The 18,571-nt window shown below is 55.6% G+C and overlaps 1 protein-coding gene across 1 annotated transcript; it reads left to right on the top strand.

The window, feature by feature from the left end:
• Window positions 1–72: 72 nt before the first annotated feature.
• Window positions 73–18,134, top strand: ATG4B (autophagy related 4B cysteine peptidase). Its single transcript, XM_049773468.1, has 13 exons — window positions 73–164; window positions 5,932–6,033; window positions 6,128–6,199; window positions 7,728–7,826; window positions 8,590–8,691; window positions 8,964–9,036; window positions 10,288–10,367; window positions 12,147–12,340; window positions 12,691–12,769; window positions 13,008–13,153; window positions 13,769–13,825; window positions 14,092–14,185; window positions 17,782–18,134. The coding sequence occupies exons 1-13, from the start codon at window positions 155–157 to the stop codon at window positions 17,853–17,855; spliced, it is 1,182 nt and encodes a 393-aa protein (XP_049629425.1). The 5' UTR covers window positions 73–154; the 3' UTR covers window positions 17,856–18,134.
• The last annotated feature ends 437 nt before the right edge of the window (window positions 18,135–18,571 follow it).

The raw sequence follows: 18,571 nt of genomic DNA, 5'->3' as shown, positions 1-18,571 counted from the left end.
GCCCTGTGCCAAGATGGCTGCCGGCGCGCTTCCGGCGCGTCCTCCGTCCCGGATTGGCCCCGGCGGCGGCCCTGCCCGTCGCGTCGCGTCTTTGCGTCGCGCTGCGCCCGGGGCCGTCGTTCGCCGCCGCCTCCCGAGTCGGTCTGGGGCGAAGATGGACGCGGGTGAGAGGCGGCGGCGGCGCGGGTGTGGGCGCGGGCTCCGGGGTGCGTGTCTCGGCGCGGGCCGGCCCGGGGAAGGTGCGGGCGGCGGGACGAGCCAGCCCGGGGCCGGGCCTGGAGGTTCGGCTCGCGCCCCGCCGTTTGCGCCGCTTCCCGCCGCGCCTGCGGGGCTGAGGGCCGGCCGGGGCTGCGAAGGGGCCGCTCTCGCCCGGCCCGGCCCCGAGCTGCGGGGCCCACCGCGTCACGCACGGCCGCGCGTGTCGGGCAGGCAGGCAGGCAGGCAGGCAGGCGCTGACACGGCCGGGCCGGGCCGGGCAAGGCTGCAGCTTCGGGGCTAGTGGCCGCGGGCCCCGCCGTGCTGCGCGCAGCGAGCTCGGGGCTCTGCAGAGTCCCCGGTGCCCGGTCTCGGACCTGGTGCTGGAGAGCGGCGCCCGGGTGTAGCCGGGTCCCACGCGCGGGGCAGGGCACTTGGCAGGAGAGGTGCGGTGAGTGAGTGAGTGTGTGTTTATGAATGTGTTCGTGTGTGTGTGTGTGTGTGAGTGAGTGAGTGAGTGATATGCGCGTGTGTTTATGAATGTGTTCGTGTGTGTGTGTGTGTGTGTGTGTGTGTGAGTGAGTGAGTGAGTGATATGCGCGTGTGTTTATGAATGTGTTCGTGTGTGTGTGTGTGTGTGTGTGTGTGTGTGTGTGTGTGTGTGTGAGTGAGTGAGTGATATGCGCCGGCTCCATCCTTGCAGCAACCGAACAGGTGCCAGCAGGCGGTGGAGTCCGATGGGCTTGTCTATACGGATTCAAGGATGTGAGGGAGCTGCTGTTCAGAAGGACAGGGACACGACCTGCTAGGAGCCTGGTCTGCAGGTGTCCCTTGGCGCCATCCAGAGGAGAAAACCTACGCCTGGCTCCGGAAGCCACAGCCCTGGCCCGAGAGCGGCCAGGCAGAGCCGGGCATGTTTTCTTCCCTGGTGAGCGGATGGATTTGTGCTGAACTCAGGTCCCTGCTCCCTCGTGCCCACAGCAGGGGGAGGTGTGATGGGAGCTCTGACCAGTCCTAGCAGAAGCTCTGGGACCCTCCTCTCCCCCCTCCATTCCACCTCCTTAGGCATCTCCTTTTGGACTGGCTTGAGGGTTAATAAACAGCCACACCCAAAACATGACTGGTAAAGGGTTTCTAAGGCTGAGCTCCTTTGACTTACAGACCTAAAACCTATTCTGAACAAGCTGGTATAGCTCGGAGACTGGATCAGCAGGCACAAGCAGGCCAGCCCTTCTGCCTCCAGCGACCATTGGGCTCTGTCATGCTTCGTCCAGGGGCGGGGCTGCCCCCATTTATTGAGTTCAAGTTCCTGATTCTCTGCTGTCTGACTGATAAAATTAAAGTTGTTTATTTTTCTCTGGTGCTGGAGTGATAGTACAGCACATTGGGGAGAGTGCATGCCTTGCATTGCAGCAGACCCAGCCTTGATTCTTGGTAATCCCACATGGTCCTCCGAGCCCACCAGGAGTGATTCCTGAGTGCAGAACCAGGTATAACTCCAGGGCATCGCCAGGTATGGTTCCACTCCCTTCATCCCTCCATCTTCATCAGAGTGTTCTGGGCCTCTCTGGGCTGTGATGAGGTAGACCAGGGAAGAAGCTGCGGGAGGTCAGGTGTTCCTGGGAAATGCTTTCCCCTGTAGCCGCCCTCACCCTCCTTTTACTGGTCTTGTGCTCCCTGAGAGCCAAAAGCCTTTGAACTCGGGGTGTGTGGGCGCCCCCAACCTGGTTCCATGTGGCTTGTAAAACTGGTACCATGGTGATGAGACCTTAGTGCCAAGGAAGTGAGTGAGGGTGTTGGTGCCAGACCTCTTGAGTACTCACTGCTCTGCACACAGCTCTCATCCCCCCCCCCCCCCCAGTGCCGCCTAAAGTTGTGTTGGGGGGCTGGAAGATAGGACAGCAGGGAAGGCCTCATATGCAGCTGATCTAGGTTCAATCCCTAAACACCACATATGCTCCCCAAGCCTGCCAGGAGTAAGCTCTGATCATCGCTGGGTGTGGCCAAAAGCCTTTTTATTTCTTTTTGAAATTATGTTAGCTGGAGGGATAGTACAGTAGGTAGGGCTGGGTCTGATCCTCAGTATCCCATATGGTCCCCCGATTCTGCCTGGAGTTATTTCTGAGCCCTGAGCTAGGAGTAACCCCTGAGAACCGCTGAGTGGCCCTAAAACAAAACAAAATAAGAAGTCTTGTTGGTGATAGATCCTCCAGGGGGAGGGAGGTTTAGTCTCCTGTTTGAGAAATGAGGCCTGACAGCTGTAAGGAGTAACCCTGAGTATAATGGGTTGTGACCCAAAAAACCAAAACCAAAAATTTGTGTTGATGATATTGGTGATGGAGCATCCTGTCGGGGGAGGGATTTTTGCCTTGAGTGTGGCAATGAGGCCTGAGTGTTGTGCAGAAGAGGAGGGTCTGCTAGTCTCTGTGGGTGCTTGTGGTCTCTGAGGGTCTACTAGGGCTCTGAGGTAGCACTTACCAAGCACTTGCTCTAAGGCTGTGCTGGTGGGCTGTCTCCCACCAGAGAGGACCCATGTGAGGAGGGAGCATCGTCAGATATGGGCCTTCCTAGGACAAACCCTAATCCCAGAGAATACATCAAGGAGATCCATGAGCCTGGAGTGTTGGGCCTTGGTGAGGAGGCGAGGAACAGAGTGTCTGTGTCTGGGCAGCTGGGCCTCCTGTGTCCATGACTCAGGTTGCCCTCCTGTTTCCATGATCGGGCCTGCCCTGCTGTGTCCATGACTGGGCCTTTGGCCCAGAATCCCCCTGTGCCTCCCCTTTAGCTCTGAGCAAAGGATGTGAAGCGTCTTGGCAATCACATGCACTGCCTTTGTCTTAGTGTGAGTCTGATGGGGTCTCTTGGAGTCATGTGCGTCCCAGTGGTCGCTACCTCTTCGTGTTTGTCACTGCCGCTCGGCCCAGACCAAGACTGTACACTGAGTGTAGATGGGCCCTGGACTCTGTTCCTTCATGTAGATGGACTCTTGGACTCCACATCACGTGTGTGGATGGGCACCAGGGCTTCTGGTGTAGATGAGTATAGATAGGGCATTGGTAGCCCCTCTATGGTAGGAAGGCATGAGACAGCTGGTCACATGCTGTGGGTAAGTTGCTCTGAGGCAGATGTGATGGCCCTAGAGGAGGTCCCAAGGAGCCATAGCCCTTCAGAATCTGGTATGGGCAGAGGACAGTGTGGGAGGGGCCTGAGGCAGGTCTGAGGGCATTGCCTCAGCAGAGCCCAGAGCTGGGCTGCTGTCTTCCGGTGTCCAGCCCACATTTCCTAGCCCCGATTGGAGTTGTGTGACTGTCCAGCCCCAGGGAATTCCTTGTTGCCTCCCTTATGAAGCTGCGTTGTTGCCTGTAAATCCTAATTGGCACCTAGGAAGGAGGCCAACTGTTCTCATCTCAGTGTGGACATTGGGCATCAGCGCCACTGGGCTTGTCGTCCCTTCAGGTGCTCTCTCCTGCATCTCTGTCTCTTTCCTCTGTGCTCAGCTCCTGAGGAAGTTAGCTGGAAAGGCTGCATCCCGTGCCGTGGCCACAGTCCTTGGCAGACATGTGTGCACATACCAGCAGGAAAGGGCCTCAGTGTCATGGTGTCTACACTCATGTTCTCTCACCTACATGCAGTGCTGTAGACCACAAACAGCTCCCTTAGGAGGGAAGGGCCTCAGTATCACTTTTCCACAACCATGACACACACTCTCACACACATGCTGCCTTGGGGGGAAGGGTCCCTGTGTCATGGATCTAGGAACTGGGGACACACACACACACACACACCTGCTGCCACAGGAGGAAAAGGCCTTGGTGCACACACACACACACACACAGAGGAGGAAAGGGCCTTGGTGCACACACACACACACACACACACACACACACACACACACACACACACACACACACACCCGCTGCCACGGGAGGAGAGGGCCTTGGTGCCCCATGTCCCATGGAGACACACAGGTATATGTACTGTGTGCGCTGCCTTGGAGGGAAAGGTTCCTATGTCTCAGGTCCCAGCTGGATACTTTCTCTCTTGCTCTCTCTCTCCTTTCTCTCTCTTGCCTCAGGAGGGAAGGTTCCCATGTCATAGTTCCCTGCAGCCGGATTCTCCCTCTTTCTTTCTCTCTCTCTGTCTCTCTTTCCCTCCCCCCTCTCTCCCTCCCTTTCTCCCTCTCCCTCTCTCTCTCTCTCTCTCCCTCCCTTTCTCCCTCTCCCTCTCTCCCTCTCCCTCTCCCTCTCCCTCTCCCTCTTCCTCTCTCCCTCTCCCTCTCCCTCTCCCTCTCCCTCTCCCTCTCCCTCTCCCAGAAGGTCCTTGTATCACAGGTCTTGGTGGCTGGGCTGTGGGCACAGGCAGACCTTGCTCCTGTCTGGGAGTTAAACTCCAGGAGCTGCTTCTGTCCCAGGTTGATAGGAACCTGGTGGCTCCAGCTCTGGGGAAGAGAGAGTTTGACTCTAGCCAGGTGCAACAGGCAACCCTGGTGAACAAGCAAAAAAACACTGACTAAGGTGACCTGGAGACCTGGGCAGTCTTTAGGTCCCCTCGTCCCAGTGGAGCCCCTGACGGGGGAGTATAGAGGCCTCTGAGTAGAGGTCTCCTGGTCTCCTGTAGACCACCTGGTCTCCTGCAGCCAGGGCATCCTGCAGGGCTATGTCAGTCCTTCCCTGCTCCAATCTATATGTATATCTGTCCAGTGAGCCTGCAGGGTCACAGCTGGGCATCCAGCTATGCTTCTGGGGCGCTTTGGGCTTGGGGCAGCCACACTGGAAAGGAGTTTGCGGGTGCTGGGTCTTCATCTGCTGCACGAGTGGGGGACATTTCCGCACAGATGTGGTGGAGTAAATGCCCCAGGCCCTGCCTGCACCTATGCCTGAGCTGGGATCGCTGGGATCCATTCCCCAGCTCCGGGCCCGGCCTGGCACTCAGCTTGCCTCAGAGCCTGTGCATATAGTGGCACTGAGAAGGTGCTGGGAACACCCATTGGTATTTGACTTTGGATGGAGATGTCAAGGCGCCCATACAGTTCAGTGCCATACCCCGATCATGAGAGCTCGGCAGAGTGACAAGCTGGGCAGAGTCCAGGAAAGGAAACTGGTGTGGTAAATTGGTGGAAGCCCATGGAAGGCTTCGAGGGGACACTTGCCCATGAGGCCACATGCATCTGTGACAGACACTTCTGCCCTCTGGCCCTTGCTTCCCTGCTGGCCTTGTGATGCTGGCGGCTGTGCTCTTCTAGCCGCACAACTCACATACTATCCTGGTGCTACAGGGGCTATGCTCCAGGTGCAGTGCTCACCAAGATCCTATCTACTGTGTTTGCCCTTCTCGCCAGATGTGCCATGAATTACTCACAGTCTGTGGCCACAGGGCCTAGTCGCACATAGAACATATGCCCAGCACCAGGGGAGACTGTGGGCTTCTGTTGCAGCCACTTTTGTCTTAGAACTGTCTTCTGACACTGGTTTATTGATTTTTATTGTCCCCCCCACCCCCCATAAACCATTAGTCTTTTGCCCTTTTCAGCACCTTCTATCTCCCCTTACTTGACTTAAACTTCCAACTGAAAGTTTGGGCAGTTAGCCGCCCTACTGTCCCCTGCCTGATGCCCTCTGCCCACCACAGCTTCTCAGCAGGGTCCAGGTGTTGATGTGACACAGACTTCCGAGGGGGGCTCTATATGGGAAAAGGCCTGAGGGCTCGCTCCAATTTCAGGTTCTTTATTCTCTGTAGCCACTCTGACCTATGACACTCTTCGGTTTGCTGAGTTCGAAGATTTCCCAGAGACCTCGGATCCTGTTTGGATACTGGGTAGGAAATACAGCATTTTCACAGGTAGGGCTTGCTCTGGGGCTGATGTGTGCAGAGTAGTCTCTGTAGGAACCTGCAGAATTAATGCTCTGTGTGTGTTTGCTTTCCAACTCTCTAGAAAAGGATGAGATCTTGTCCGATGTGGCATCAAGACTTTGGTTTACATACAGGAAAAACTTCCCAGCCATTGGTGAGTACAATGTCTGTTAGATGTGCTGAAAGTTTCACAAGGTGGGAATGTGGGCTTATAGTTTAGTTTCAGAAACTAGCAGTTGGCTCTATCCTCCATCCCACCTTACTCTTGTGACAGAATCCCTGTCTGGGTTCCAGGAACAAGGTCAGTGACTTTCTAACTCCAGGTCTCTGTCTGCATTTTAAAAACTATTCAGCAGGACAGAAGGTTAAGCAGTGAATGATATAGAAGGCCTACATGTTGGGTGGGAAGAATGTGCACTTGCCCTGCACATGGCACACCCAGATTCAATCCCCAGCTCTAAATGTTGTCTCCTGAGGCCTGTCAGGAGTGATCCCTGAGTGCAGAGCCGGGGTAAGCTCTGAGCACCACTGGGTGAGACTTACAAACTAAAAAAAAAAAAAAAATAAATAAAGAAGAACAAATCTTGCATTGTGGAGTGGGAGTGTTGGCCTGGTAGGGCCTGTGCCGCCTGCCTCCTACTGGAGTCCATGGCCACAAGCTGTTTGGGGACATTGCTTTGTGTTTGTCCTGCCTGTGTGTATGCGTATTGTTGGAGGGCTGTGACTGGGACAGCATTGAGGTTCATTCTGTGGAACAGTGACTCTTCCTGTCCCTGGAGGAGGACAGAGGGTGGGGACTGGCTTTCCACCTTTGCAGCCAGGGAACAATGAGCAGAGATTAGAGACCAGGGCACCATGTCCTGAGTAGCCCATCTGCATTCAGGTCTTTGCCTTGATGTCAATGTGACACTTTACAGGGGAAGCAGCAGGGTGGAGATTGGAGTCCCTGTGGGTTAGTGTCAGTGCTGTGGCAACTGTCTCAGTGTTGCTGGTTTTGGGCCTGGTTGGGCCTAGTGCGGAAAGTGGGGCAAACTACAGAGCTACTGTACTGAGCTGAGCAGAGCTACACAGAGAGACATTTGAACTACACTGAGCATATTGAGCTGAACTGCACTGAATTGAGCTACACTGAGATATACTAAGCTACAATGAAATACACTGAGCTGAGCTACATTGAACTACATTGAGCTATACTGAGCTTCACTCCACCGAGGTGAGCTGTGCTGAGTTGTCCAGCAGTCACACAGCTCATCATGCAGAGAACCATGAGAAACTATCTTGTAAGAGCTGACACCATCATCAAGGCTCCTCTGTTTCCCTGGGGTGAGTGGGTGGGGAGTCAGCAGCTTTGGCACCTTTTTCCATGTCACAGACTAGCCCCCGTGAGGCTGGGGTGATGGTGAAGCCACTGTCCTTGTGCCCATGTGGTGATGCTGTTCCTGTACCTGCACCACCAAGCCTGGCAGTTTCCTCTGTTTCATGTGGCCCCTTTGCCCACTGCTTCCACTTGACTCCGACTTTCTGGGTTTCCTACATGTTGTAGACTCTATTTCCCAGGGTCATGTTCTTCTCTGGTCCATTAGTTATGTAGGTATGGTTAGGACATCCTGGCTGTGGGCTCCAGGGACACTGCCCTATGGAGCCTGGCATGTCTGAACGCCTCTTTTTTGTCCATGCTGCAGGGGGCACGGGCCCCACCTCTGACACAGGCTGGGGCTGCATGCTGCGCTGCGGACAGATGATCTTTGCTCAGGCTCTGCTGTGCCGGCACCTGGGCCGCGGTGAGTGGTGCCTGGGGTGGCGGCTCCTAGGAGCCAGGGAGGACTTGGGGCCTGGGGTGGAAAGGGAGTGCCCAGGCCTTCAAGGACAGCTCTGGGTCTCGAGACTGACCAGAATAGCTGGTAAAGTGAGGGCCGAACCAAGTGCGGGGTTGTGGCGCATTGGGCAGCTGTGAAAGATTTCTGAGTGCTCAGTGACCCAAATTGGCTCAGAGCCAGCCACTTCATGAATCTTGGGCCTTTCTATCACCATTTTGCTCTGCATTTCTTGAAAGGGTATCACAAATGGAAAAAGTCTAAGGACTGCTGCTCTAAAGAATCCAAATATATAGTTTGAGAAAGTATCCATAATCCCTGAGACCTCTCTGTCTCTGTCTCTCTCTCCCTTCCTCTCCCTCTCTCCCTCCCTCTCTTTCTCTCCCTCCCTCTCTATTCCTCCCATTTTTGGGTTATACCCAGTGATGCCAAGAGCTTGCTCCTGACTGTACTCAGGTGTAGCTCTTGGTGGTGCTTGAGGGACCATATGGGTTATCGGGACCAAACTTGGGTCAGACGCATGTAAGGAAAGCGCCCTTCCTGCTGTGCTCGCTCAGCCTCTATTCTGTTTTCCGTCAGGATAGGTGCTGGTGGGTTTGTTGAAGTATGTGTAAAACGCAGGAGAACCTGAGCAGGGAGTGGTTCGGCTGCCATGCACTCCTTGGTTTTAAGAGAGGACAGCTAGGTTCCTCGGCTATGCAAACACTGACCGTAAGCCCTTGTGTGCTAGACTGGAGGTGGACGCAGCGGCGGCGGCAGCCAGATGCCTACTTCAGCGTGCTGCACGCCTTCCTCGACAGAAAGGACAGTCACTACTCCATCCACCAGATAGGTGGGGCCCCGGGCCTAGCAGTCTGTCAGTGTGGCTTTCTCCCTCTCCTCCCTGTCAGTCTGGGTGTTCCTTTGTCCCAAGCATGTCACTCGGAGCATCACGTCCTCCCTGACAGAGATGGGAGAGAAGCCCAGATGACCCCTAGGCTCTCGGAGACTGGCGCACTGGCTGCTGGCAGGCTTCTTCCTCCCGTATCTGGTCCTCACCCACCCCTGTACCCTGCCCTTCTGAAGGAAGGTTGGGCACACCCCAACTACATCTGTTTCCTGCAGCGCAAATGGGAGTCGGCGAGGGCAAGTCCATTGGGCAGTGGTATGGGCCCAACACGGTGGCGCAAGTCCTGAAGTACGTACCAGCTTCCTCCTGTCTGGGGCAACACGACCCTGCTGGGGTGGCCAGAGCTCCCGAGTCTCTGCTGGAAGAAACAGGGGCTCCTGCGCTGCCGCAGGACACTGGGGTTTCCTCAAGGTGCCGGGCCAGGTGGGCTTGTGGGCCAAAGGGTCTGACTTCTAATGGGGCAGTGGCCCCCATCGGACACTCCCATGGGGTCGGTTACGGTTGTCTCATGAGCCCGTCCAGCTCGATGCTGCCCTGAGCTCTAATGGGCACACTTGGGGACACGTGTACAGGCCCCTCCTCCTTTCTACCCTACAGTTGCTCTGAGTGGTCTCCCTGACCTCAGGTTCTGGGTCTCACTCACCACCTGTGCTTGTCACCTAGTGGCCAATCTTGTACTCATTCAGCACTGGCATGTCCACGTGACACTCTGGCCCTGCGCTAAACGCCCTCTGACCCAGCTGTTCCTGCAGTACTGTCCTACCCCGGCCCTGCTGCTCAGGCTGGGTGCTGCCCCGTGCCCACTGTACCAGGCTAGTAGTGCTGTGTAGTAGCTAGTAGGCTAGTAATAGTGCTTCTCACCTGCCCTCCTGCTGGCACCGACTCAGCCTCACCACCCACCCCAGCCAACTGCACCAACTTATTTTCACCTGAACTGACCTGTGCACACACACTGGATGCCCAGCCCACACTCAGCCATTCTCATGCCCTCACTTTGCTCACACACTGACCTGCTCACACTCTTGCCCTGTGCTAAGCTTCTTGATTTTCCATCGTAACGAACATCCCCTCATATAATGTGGTTGGCTGGCCTTGCCCTTCCATCTGGTGTCCACTTTCTGGGAGACTGGACAGGGCTATCATGTCCATTGCCACCTCATCGCTCTACTGCCTGCCCCCCACCCTGTGCCCTCTGGGCCTTGGCCTGTGCGGGCCTGCCCTGTTCTACCCAAGAGTCTTTTTGACAGGCCTCACCTTATGCTGTGTGCGCTCGATTCTCTTGCTCAGGGTATGGCATCACTTGTTGGCTCGCCGGCTCAGCCTGGTGCCAGGCCTGTCTGTGAGGAGGTATAGGATGGTGGGCAGCAAGCTACATGTGTTAGGGCCACAGAACATCTGGTGGGGAGGCCTTACTCAGTGCCAGTGGCTCCTGGGTGTGCCAGCTGGTGTATGTGGCAGAAGGGCAGTACTCTGGTCTTGGCAGGGCTGACGCCCAGTGTGCACCGCAATGCTCATGGCCAATCCCCTGCTTTCTGTTAGGAAACTCGCTGTCTTCGACACATGGAGCGCCTTGGCAGTGCACATAGCCATGGACAACACGGTGGTGATGGATGACATTCGTAAGTGGCTAATGGGCCCTTGGAGCTGGGTCCACTGGGGCCTTTCTGGGGTGACACAGGACCACGATGTCCTCTGGGACCCTTCTGTGGGGAAGGCTCAGTCAGTGAGCCCTGCTCTGGACAGTCTGTGCTGGGAGCATCATGACTGCATCTGGCTCCTCTCTGAAGGACCACGTGCCTCTGCAGAGCAGGTGAGCACCTCGAGTCCCATGAGCCCACCAGACCCTGGCGTCCTGCAGGTTCCTGTCTTGCTCAGTGGCTTTTCCCTGAAGAATCTCCCGGAGCTGCTTCAGCCTTGGCCTTGCTCAAGTGCCACCCTGGGCTATTGCTGAGCCCGTTTCCCTTAAGGAAGTGCTAAGACTTGCTCATGGCTGAGGCCGTGTGGAGACTTTTTCTTACTCCCTGGCCCAACCTGAGGGATGCAACTCCTTGTGGGCCTGTCAGAGTAGACGTAATAGGCACGAGACAACATACTTGGGTTCACCCCACTGCTGGCATTACATATGGTTGTCTCAACATCTCTGGGAGTGATCTCTGAGCACTTACTTCTGGGTGTGATCCAACTCCCAGCTTCCCTGAAGAGGGAAATCCTGAGATGAGCCCACGGTTCTTAAAATAAGAAAAGGTCAACAGGGGCCGGAGAGATAGCATGGAGGTAAGGCGTTTGCCTTGCATGCAGAAGGTCGGTGGTTCGAATCCCGGCATCCCATATGGTCCTGAGCCTGCCAGGAGTGATTTCTGAGCATAGAACCAGGAATAACCCCTGAGCACTGTGTGACCCAAAAACCAAAAACCAAAACCAAAACCAAAACCAAACCAAACCAAACCAAACCAAACAAAACAAAAAAAAAAAAAAAAGGAAAAAGAAAAGGTCAATGAAGTTAGCCAAGGTGACAGGGACAGAGTGTGCTGGCAATAGGCCCAGCCCCCTGAAATGATATTCTGCAGGTCGTAAGTACCTTATAAAAGCAGGAGAGGGGCTGGAGTGATAGCACAGCAGTAGGCATTTGCCTTGCATGCGGTCGACCCAAGACGGACCTGGATTTGATTCCTGGCATCCCATATGGTTCCTGAGCCTGCCAGGAGTGATTTCTGAATGCAGAGCCAGGAGCAATTCCTGAGCGCTGCCAGATGTGGCCTGAAACCCCTCCCCTGCAAAAAAGAAAAAGTCAGGAGCCCATAGTGTGGCTGGAGGCAAGAAGGTCTCATGTCCCATAGCCTCAGAGCTGCTGCAGCTGCTGAGTGCCCAGCTTCCAGCAGGTCCCTGTCATCTCGGTATGCCTCTTGGCACTGACTTGACCTCCCTGTCCTGTTGTGATTGGTCCTAGCAATGGGAGAGGTGCCTGCACCCTGCTCATTGTGGCCTAGAAGCTATGGGAGCTCACGTGAAAGATTCACTCTTTGTGGGGAGCTGCGAAAAGAGGAGTGTTGCTGTCCACAGTCTCAGATTATGGCTCTCGGGGCTACCCTGGCTGTGCTCAGAGGCGACTCTTGGCTTAGTGCTCAAGGTTATCCAGACTTGGGCCTCTGCAGAGCTGTGGTTGGCTCCTTGTTTGTTGTTTAGAAGAGTGGAGCCTGTTGGCATTGAGCTGTGTGAGTCACTCCTCAGTGATAGCTCAGGGGGCAGCTGTTCATCTCAAGACCCAGCAACGTGGGTCAGTGATGCCCAGAAAATGTTGCTTTTATTCTGAGTGGGTCAGTCTTAGTCTGACTTTCTCCAGTAATGACATGCTTCTTTCGGGCAAACATGTGCCTGTAAAAGCAGGTCTTCTCCCTCAGGAAGACTGTGCAGAGGCAGCAGTCCTTGCCTGGGCGCAGCTGCTTGCCCCATGGACACAGACAGGCACTGTAACGGGCTTCCAGCTGGAGCCGAGCTCACCAACAGGCCTGCACTCTGGAGACCCTTGGTGCTTCTCATCCCCCTGCGGCTGGGCCTCACTGACATCAATGAGGCCTACGTGGAGACACTGAAGGTGGGTCTGTACTGAGGGATGGTTCAAGTTGAGGGGAGAATCTGAACTGTGTGTGTGTGTGTGGGGTCTGCCCTGAAGTAAGGTCTGGGCAAGGGATTTCTGCACCAAGGGGACCAGCATTGAGGATAGGTCAGAGCTGAGGGATTGTAGCATATGGGCCTCAGCCTTCAGGCTGCATCTCAGACCGAGCCTCTGCAGACCCTGGTGACCCTCCTGCCTCTATTGTGTCTTTTACTCTTCCTGAGTTCCTTGGCCCCAACCTTCCTGTTTTCCTGCCATGTGCTATGGATGGGGGACAGGTCTGCTGTGTTTTGGGGTATGGGTGCTCAGCCCCCACCCCTCTTCTGCAGCACTGTTTCATGATGCCCCAGTCCCTTGGCGTAATCGGAGGGAAGCCTAACAGTGCCCACTACTTCATCGGCTACGTGGGTGAGCTGCAGGCCCACGGCAGGCCAGAAACCAGGGTGGGAGGTGGGAGGCACCGGGCTGCCCCTTGGCGGTCCTCATGCCCTGGTCCAGCCAGTGTGGCACAGTTGTGCCCTTCTGGGCAGCTATTGGATGTTGAGCCTGCTGGGCTGCCAGCCTGGCTCAAGCACGTGGGGATTGGGGTATGGGTCTGAGCAGGTGCCCCTGCTCCTTGGCTCTGGCCAAACGCTGGCCTTCTCAGGTGAGGAGCTCATCTACCTGGACCCCCACACGACACAGCCGGCCGTGGAGCTGAACGACGGCGGCTTCATCCCAGATGAAAGTTTCCACTGCCAGCATCCACCCAGCAGGATGAGCATTGGGGAGCTCGACCCGTCCATCGCTGTGGTGCGTTCCACCCGCTGCCATCTCCACCTTGGCTATGGGCAGAAAGGCTCAGTCCAGTCCGTCCATGCCTGGCCCTGCTTGAGAGCAGAAGGAAACTGTCATTTTGTCACCGTATAGGAAGCAGTCTGCTCATACAGCAGAGAATTCAGAGGCAGGGTTAGCAGTGTCCTTCGCTATGCTGTTCCGGTGCAGCCTGGCAGACTTTGTGTGCTGTTTGTTAGTGTACGCATTCGTGCTTGTGTCCGTGTGCAAGTATGGCAATGACAGCTCAGTGCTCGACTAAGTACACAGCAGTCAGTCACATCCACATAGATCCAGGGCCCACATCACACAAGGCTCCTTAGGAGAGCAGATTTCCATGGCCACAGAGTCCCATGGAACGTCCGAGCTGCAAGGCCTCACTCAAGTAGGGTACCGTGTTCAGAGCAAGAGCTGAGTTCCCGCCAGCCCTTTCCTGCTCTCACTGGGGTCCTGCCACCCCACCAAGCTGTAGAGACACCAGTGCCAGTGCTGGTGCCTTGGCAGGGACAGGTTCACTTGCCGGGAATGCCAGGGATCTCGGGTGCAGAGAGGCTGATTGGGCCCACCCAGGCTCACAGCTGTCCTCTGTGACAGGGATTCTTCTGTAAGACTGAAGGCGACTTTGACGACTGGTGCCAGCAAGTCAGGAAGGTGGGTAGTAGCTCTGTGACCATGTGGGTCGGGTCTGAGGCAGGGTCCTGGGGGGGTGTCTTGGGGGGTGTCTACATTCCTCATAGCTTCAAAGAATGTGGGGCACATGGCTGGTGAATTGGGAAGGGGCTTCCAGCAAAGCTTCAGTCCCATGTGGAGACCTTGCATGTAGCTACTTCCTGTCCTGCCATGTCCCTGTGGCCTTAGCTCTGCTGTGAGGTTGGTGTGTGCCAAAGGGGCCCCTAATGGCTGTGTCTCGCTTGCAGCTGTCACAACTTGGAGGCGCCCTGCCCATGTTTGAGCTGGTGGAGCAGCAGCCTTCCCACCTGGCCTGCCCTGATGTCCTGAACCTGTCCTTAGGTGAGTTGAGGCCACAGGCCATGTTGCAGGGGCCAGGCCGTTGGCTAAGAGCTATTCTTTTGTGCCTCCCTCATCTTTGCCTTTGTTGCTTCCAATGCCTTTAAGATCTGAGTGAACCCCAGATAGTCCACTGTTGGTTACTGGCCTCGAAATGCAGTCAATTTCCAACAAGATGGATTCGTACAAAAATAATAAAGGCCTGGCTGAAGAGACAGCACAGCGGTAGGGTGTTTACCTTGCACACAGCTGATCCAGGACAGACAATGGATGGAATCCTGGCATCCCATATGGTCCCCCGTGCCTGTCAAGAGCGATTTCTGAGCACAGAGCCAGGAGTAACCCCTGAGCACTGCTGGGTGTGACCCACGAACAAACAAAAAATAACAAAGGCTTCCCGGACAGCATAGTCTCCAGGTGTGTGTGTGTGTGTGTGTGTGTGTGTGTGTGTGTGTGTGTGTGTGAGAGAGAGAGAGAGAGAGAGAGAGAGAGAGAGAGATAGAGAGGAGAGAGAGAGAGGAGAGAGAGAGAAACTCCCCAGAGACAGAGAGAGAGATCCAGAGAGAGAGAGAGAGAGAGAGAGAGGAACTCCCCAGAGACAGAGACACACACACACACACACACACACACACACACACACACACACACGAACTCCCCAGAGACAGAGACAGAGAGACACACACAGAGACACACACACACACACACACACACACACACACACACACACACACACACACACGAACTCCCCAGAGAGACACACACACACACACACACACACACGAACTCCCCAGAGACAGGCTGCCTTGGGGCCAGGCACAGCCTCTTCCCTCTGCTCTGCTGACCCCAGCCCCACTGCAGCCCTGCCTTGTTCGAGCAAGTTTCTCTGCCTGTTCACTCCCACCACTAAAGAAATCCTTGATCAGGTTTGGGACCCTGGTCCAGTGGCCAGGAAGGACCTTTCTGGGTGTCCTAAGAAATGTTGAGATAAAGAACACACATTGGGTACCTGATGTGATAGTGAGGAGAGACAGCCTTGTTCTGTTGCCAGGTGGTGGGACCCTTAACCTTACGTCTGGCTGGGACAGGCTCCCCTGAGTCAGGCCCACAAGATCACGTGTCTTTGGTCATGGGGCTTGTGACTGCAGGTTCTCCTTTCCTCGTGATATTCTGAGAAACGCTGATATTCATGTTTGACCAGAACGTGAGGCTGCTGGGTAGAAGCAATTAGGCGTTTACTGTGCAGATCTGAGCCCTTTGAGGAGTAAGGATGAAAGAGGAGGAACCAAAAGCACAGGAGCCTGTCGCTGTTGTAGCAGAGTGTTTGAGTCCACACAGGCAGCTCTTGGATCTAGATAAAAGAGCTGCATGTTTGGCCACATTGTCTGTGGGTTCTATACAAGTTCTGGCCAGTTGGTTTTGGTTTTGGGTCACACCTGGTAGAGCTCAGGGATTATTCCTGCCTCTGCTCTCAGGAATCACTCCTGGCAGACTTGGGGACCATATGGAAACTGGGTCAGCAACATGGAAGGCAAGCACCTTATGTGCTACTCTCTCTGGGCCCCCTTGGCCAGCTGAGTACAAATCCAGCTGTCGATGCATGAGGTGTGGAAACAGTACAGAGCACAGCCCAGAACAGCAAACTTGTGAGAACAGTGAAAAGGGCTCACAGGGAGAGCGGACAATAGGTCTGCAGGGAGAGACACACCCTTACAGAGAATGAGTGAGAAGTTTCTTGTCATCATTGGAGAGGTTCTTTCTGCTCACAAGGAGGGCACAGGACTGGAATTCCATCTCCTCACAGGGAGATGGACAGGAGAGATGTTCCTTCTCCCAGAAAAGTGATGAGAGGTGGCTTGCAGATGGACAAATACTGTCCTGGGGTGAGGGGGAGGGTATCCTTAGCTGGTGGCTCTGGCACATATCCTTGTGTATCCCATGCCACCAGGAGGAGGAGAGAATGTCACTTAATCCATTGCTGTTTTGCTGATGGGCCGAGTTATAGATCATGGTGCCTAGGGACCCTCTTAGAAACAGTTAGGGGGACCCATTGATTCTTAGAGGCAGAGCAGTTCCCTGAACAGGCTCAGAGGGGTCCTGCAGATGCCTTTTGTTGAATGTCACTGCTCCCACAGGACAGCGGAGCCACAAGCACGCTGGCTGCTCACAGGGACTTTCCTGCAGGGCTTGTCTGAGGGTGAGTGAGCAGTGGTGTGTAGGCAGCAGTCCTCCCTCTACAGTGCAGCCCCACAGGACCTCCCTGGTCTCTGACATGAAGAGCAGGTTCTTGGGCTTCAGGGCAGAAGCCTAAGTCTCAGGAAAGCAGCTTTGAGGGATCTGTGAGCCTGAGGGTATGGGTCTGTGGAGAGGCCGGGGGAAATGTGGCAGTGTATGAGGGCCAGTAGAGGAGGCGATGGCCCAGGATCCCTTTAGCCTTGACGTCAGCACTGTCTGCGTCTCAGCCAGTGGGTGCAGTGCCTTACCATGTCCAGAGCCTCGTCTGCCCAGTTCTGATTTGGTTCCTCTTCTTTTTTTTTTTTTTTTTTTTTTTTTGGTTTTTGGGCCACACCCGGTGGTGCTCAGGGGTTACTCCTGGTTGTCTGCTCAGAAATAGCTCCTGGCAGGCACGGGGGACCATATGGGACACCGGGATTCGAACCAACCACCTTAGGTCCTGGATTGGCTGCTTGCAAGGCAAACACTGCTTGTATCTCTCCGGGCCCTGATTTGGTTCCTCTTACCTTGGAGCGACTTGGGCACCAAGCTGCCTCCCACAGCCTGACTGAATTTGGTCTCAAGTGCCTTGGGGGCCCAGTTCCTCTCATGAGGTCTGGTTTCAGGTTGGCTGGGGATCAGCTCCTGTGGCTGAACCCGGGTCAGCTGTTACATAGCAGCTGGGACTTGTCATTATAACCGGGGAGATATGTTTCTGAAGAGGTGAGAGCCACATGGTGGAAGTCACACCACTCAGCAGGGCCCAGCAAGGTGAGCCCTAGCTCCAGCTCAGTGCCCCAGACAGGTCCGTCAGATACCCTCCCAGACCTTGCCCTGGGGTGGAGGACCATCACCTGTTCTGCTAATTGTCCCTCCTTGTTGGCCACTCTTCCTGGCCCCTGTATAACACTGACTTGAAACAACAAACAGGATTCATCTGGTGACTGTTGGAGGCGGCTGGTGAGATGGATATACAGGGTCGAGGGGTGCCACTGCTGGGCACTGACTGAGCTCAGTGCCAACTGCCCAGAGATGGGGCGGGCTCTTCCGGCTCCTGGCCTGCTCTGAGTGTCTCCACGACTCAGGGACAGTGGGACTACCTCAGCCCCTCCCACTTGTGGGCAGCTTGCAGGGTGCTCCTCACCAGTGTCCCAGACCTGCAGGAGCCAGTCCTCATCCCTCACTCCCCAAGCTGAGCTTGGCACTCACTCAGGCCTCTGTGGTGTAGGGCTCAGCATCTAGACAAGGACACAGCCCACAGCCTGGCTGGCACGCACACAATTGAGTGGGCCCTTCCATGGGGATGTGGGGCAACCAGCTGCAGGGTCTGGTGTGCCCCACACCTATGCTGATCTGTGCCAGGAATCTCAGGGGCTCTCGCCTTCCAGATTCTTCAGATGTGGAGCGACTGGAAAGGTTCTTTGACTCAGAAGATGAAGACTTTGAAATCTTGTCCCTCTGAGAATCCTGCAGCTGGCATAGTCTCCACTGGCCCTTACTGGGGTGCCTTCAAGGGCCAGCCTTGCCTTGGAGTGCTCAGGGCCACCGCATCTCATCCATCCAGCCTGTCTGCCAGGCGCAAAGTCCTATTCTGGAGGAGAGGGACCACTCAGGGTGCGAATGCAGAACCCAGCACGGGGCTCGCCCTTGCAACCTGCATCACGCTGCTCCACCCTGCCGCTTTCTGGGCTCCCGTCTGGGTTTGCTTGGGGATTAAAGTCCTGTTAGAAGTCGCTCCACAGATGTGACTTTGTCCATCAGATCTCAGAAGAGTTGCTGGTGCCCTGTGAGGCCCATTGTGACCCACAACAGCCTCAGTGGACCGAGGGTGGAAGGAATCATGGCAGGGGCTGCACTGGCTGGGCTGTCAGGTGACTAAAGTTGGGACCCAAAGATGTCACCTGCTCGGCCCCTGCCACAGGTAAAGCTCAGATGGCCTGTCCAGAAGGTGGGTGGGCCAGATGCCCCATATGTTGCCCTACAGCCAGAGGACGGAACAGGCCAGTGTCAGGTCCACTGTCACACCCAGGGGTTAGCTGGCAGCTCCTCCCGGGCCCTCTGCTGGGACATGTATGTCCTCTGGGAGCTGAGGGCAACTCTGCCAGCCCTGGGGCCTGCCTTCCTGCCTCCTCCCACAGGCCATTTCTCTCTCCTTGGTTGGCAGAAGGCTCTGCTGGT

The sequence above is a fragment of the Suncus etruscus genome, chromosome 5 (genome assembly GCF_024139225.1).
Source record: "Suncus etruscus isolate mSunEtr1 chromosome 5, mSunEtr1.pri.cur, whole genome shotgun sequence".
Classification (NCBI taxonomy): Eukaryota; Metazoa; Chordata; class Mammalia; order Eulipotyphla; family Soricidae; genus Suncus; species Suncus etruscus.
Note: the sequence above shows the minus strand (reverse complement) of the source record. Positions and strands in the feature narration are given on the sequence as shown.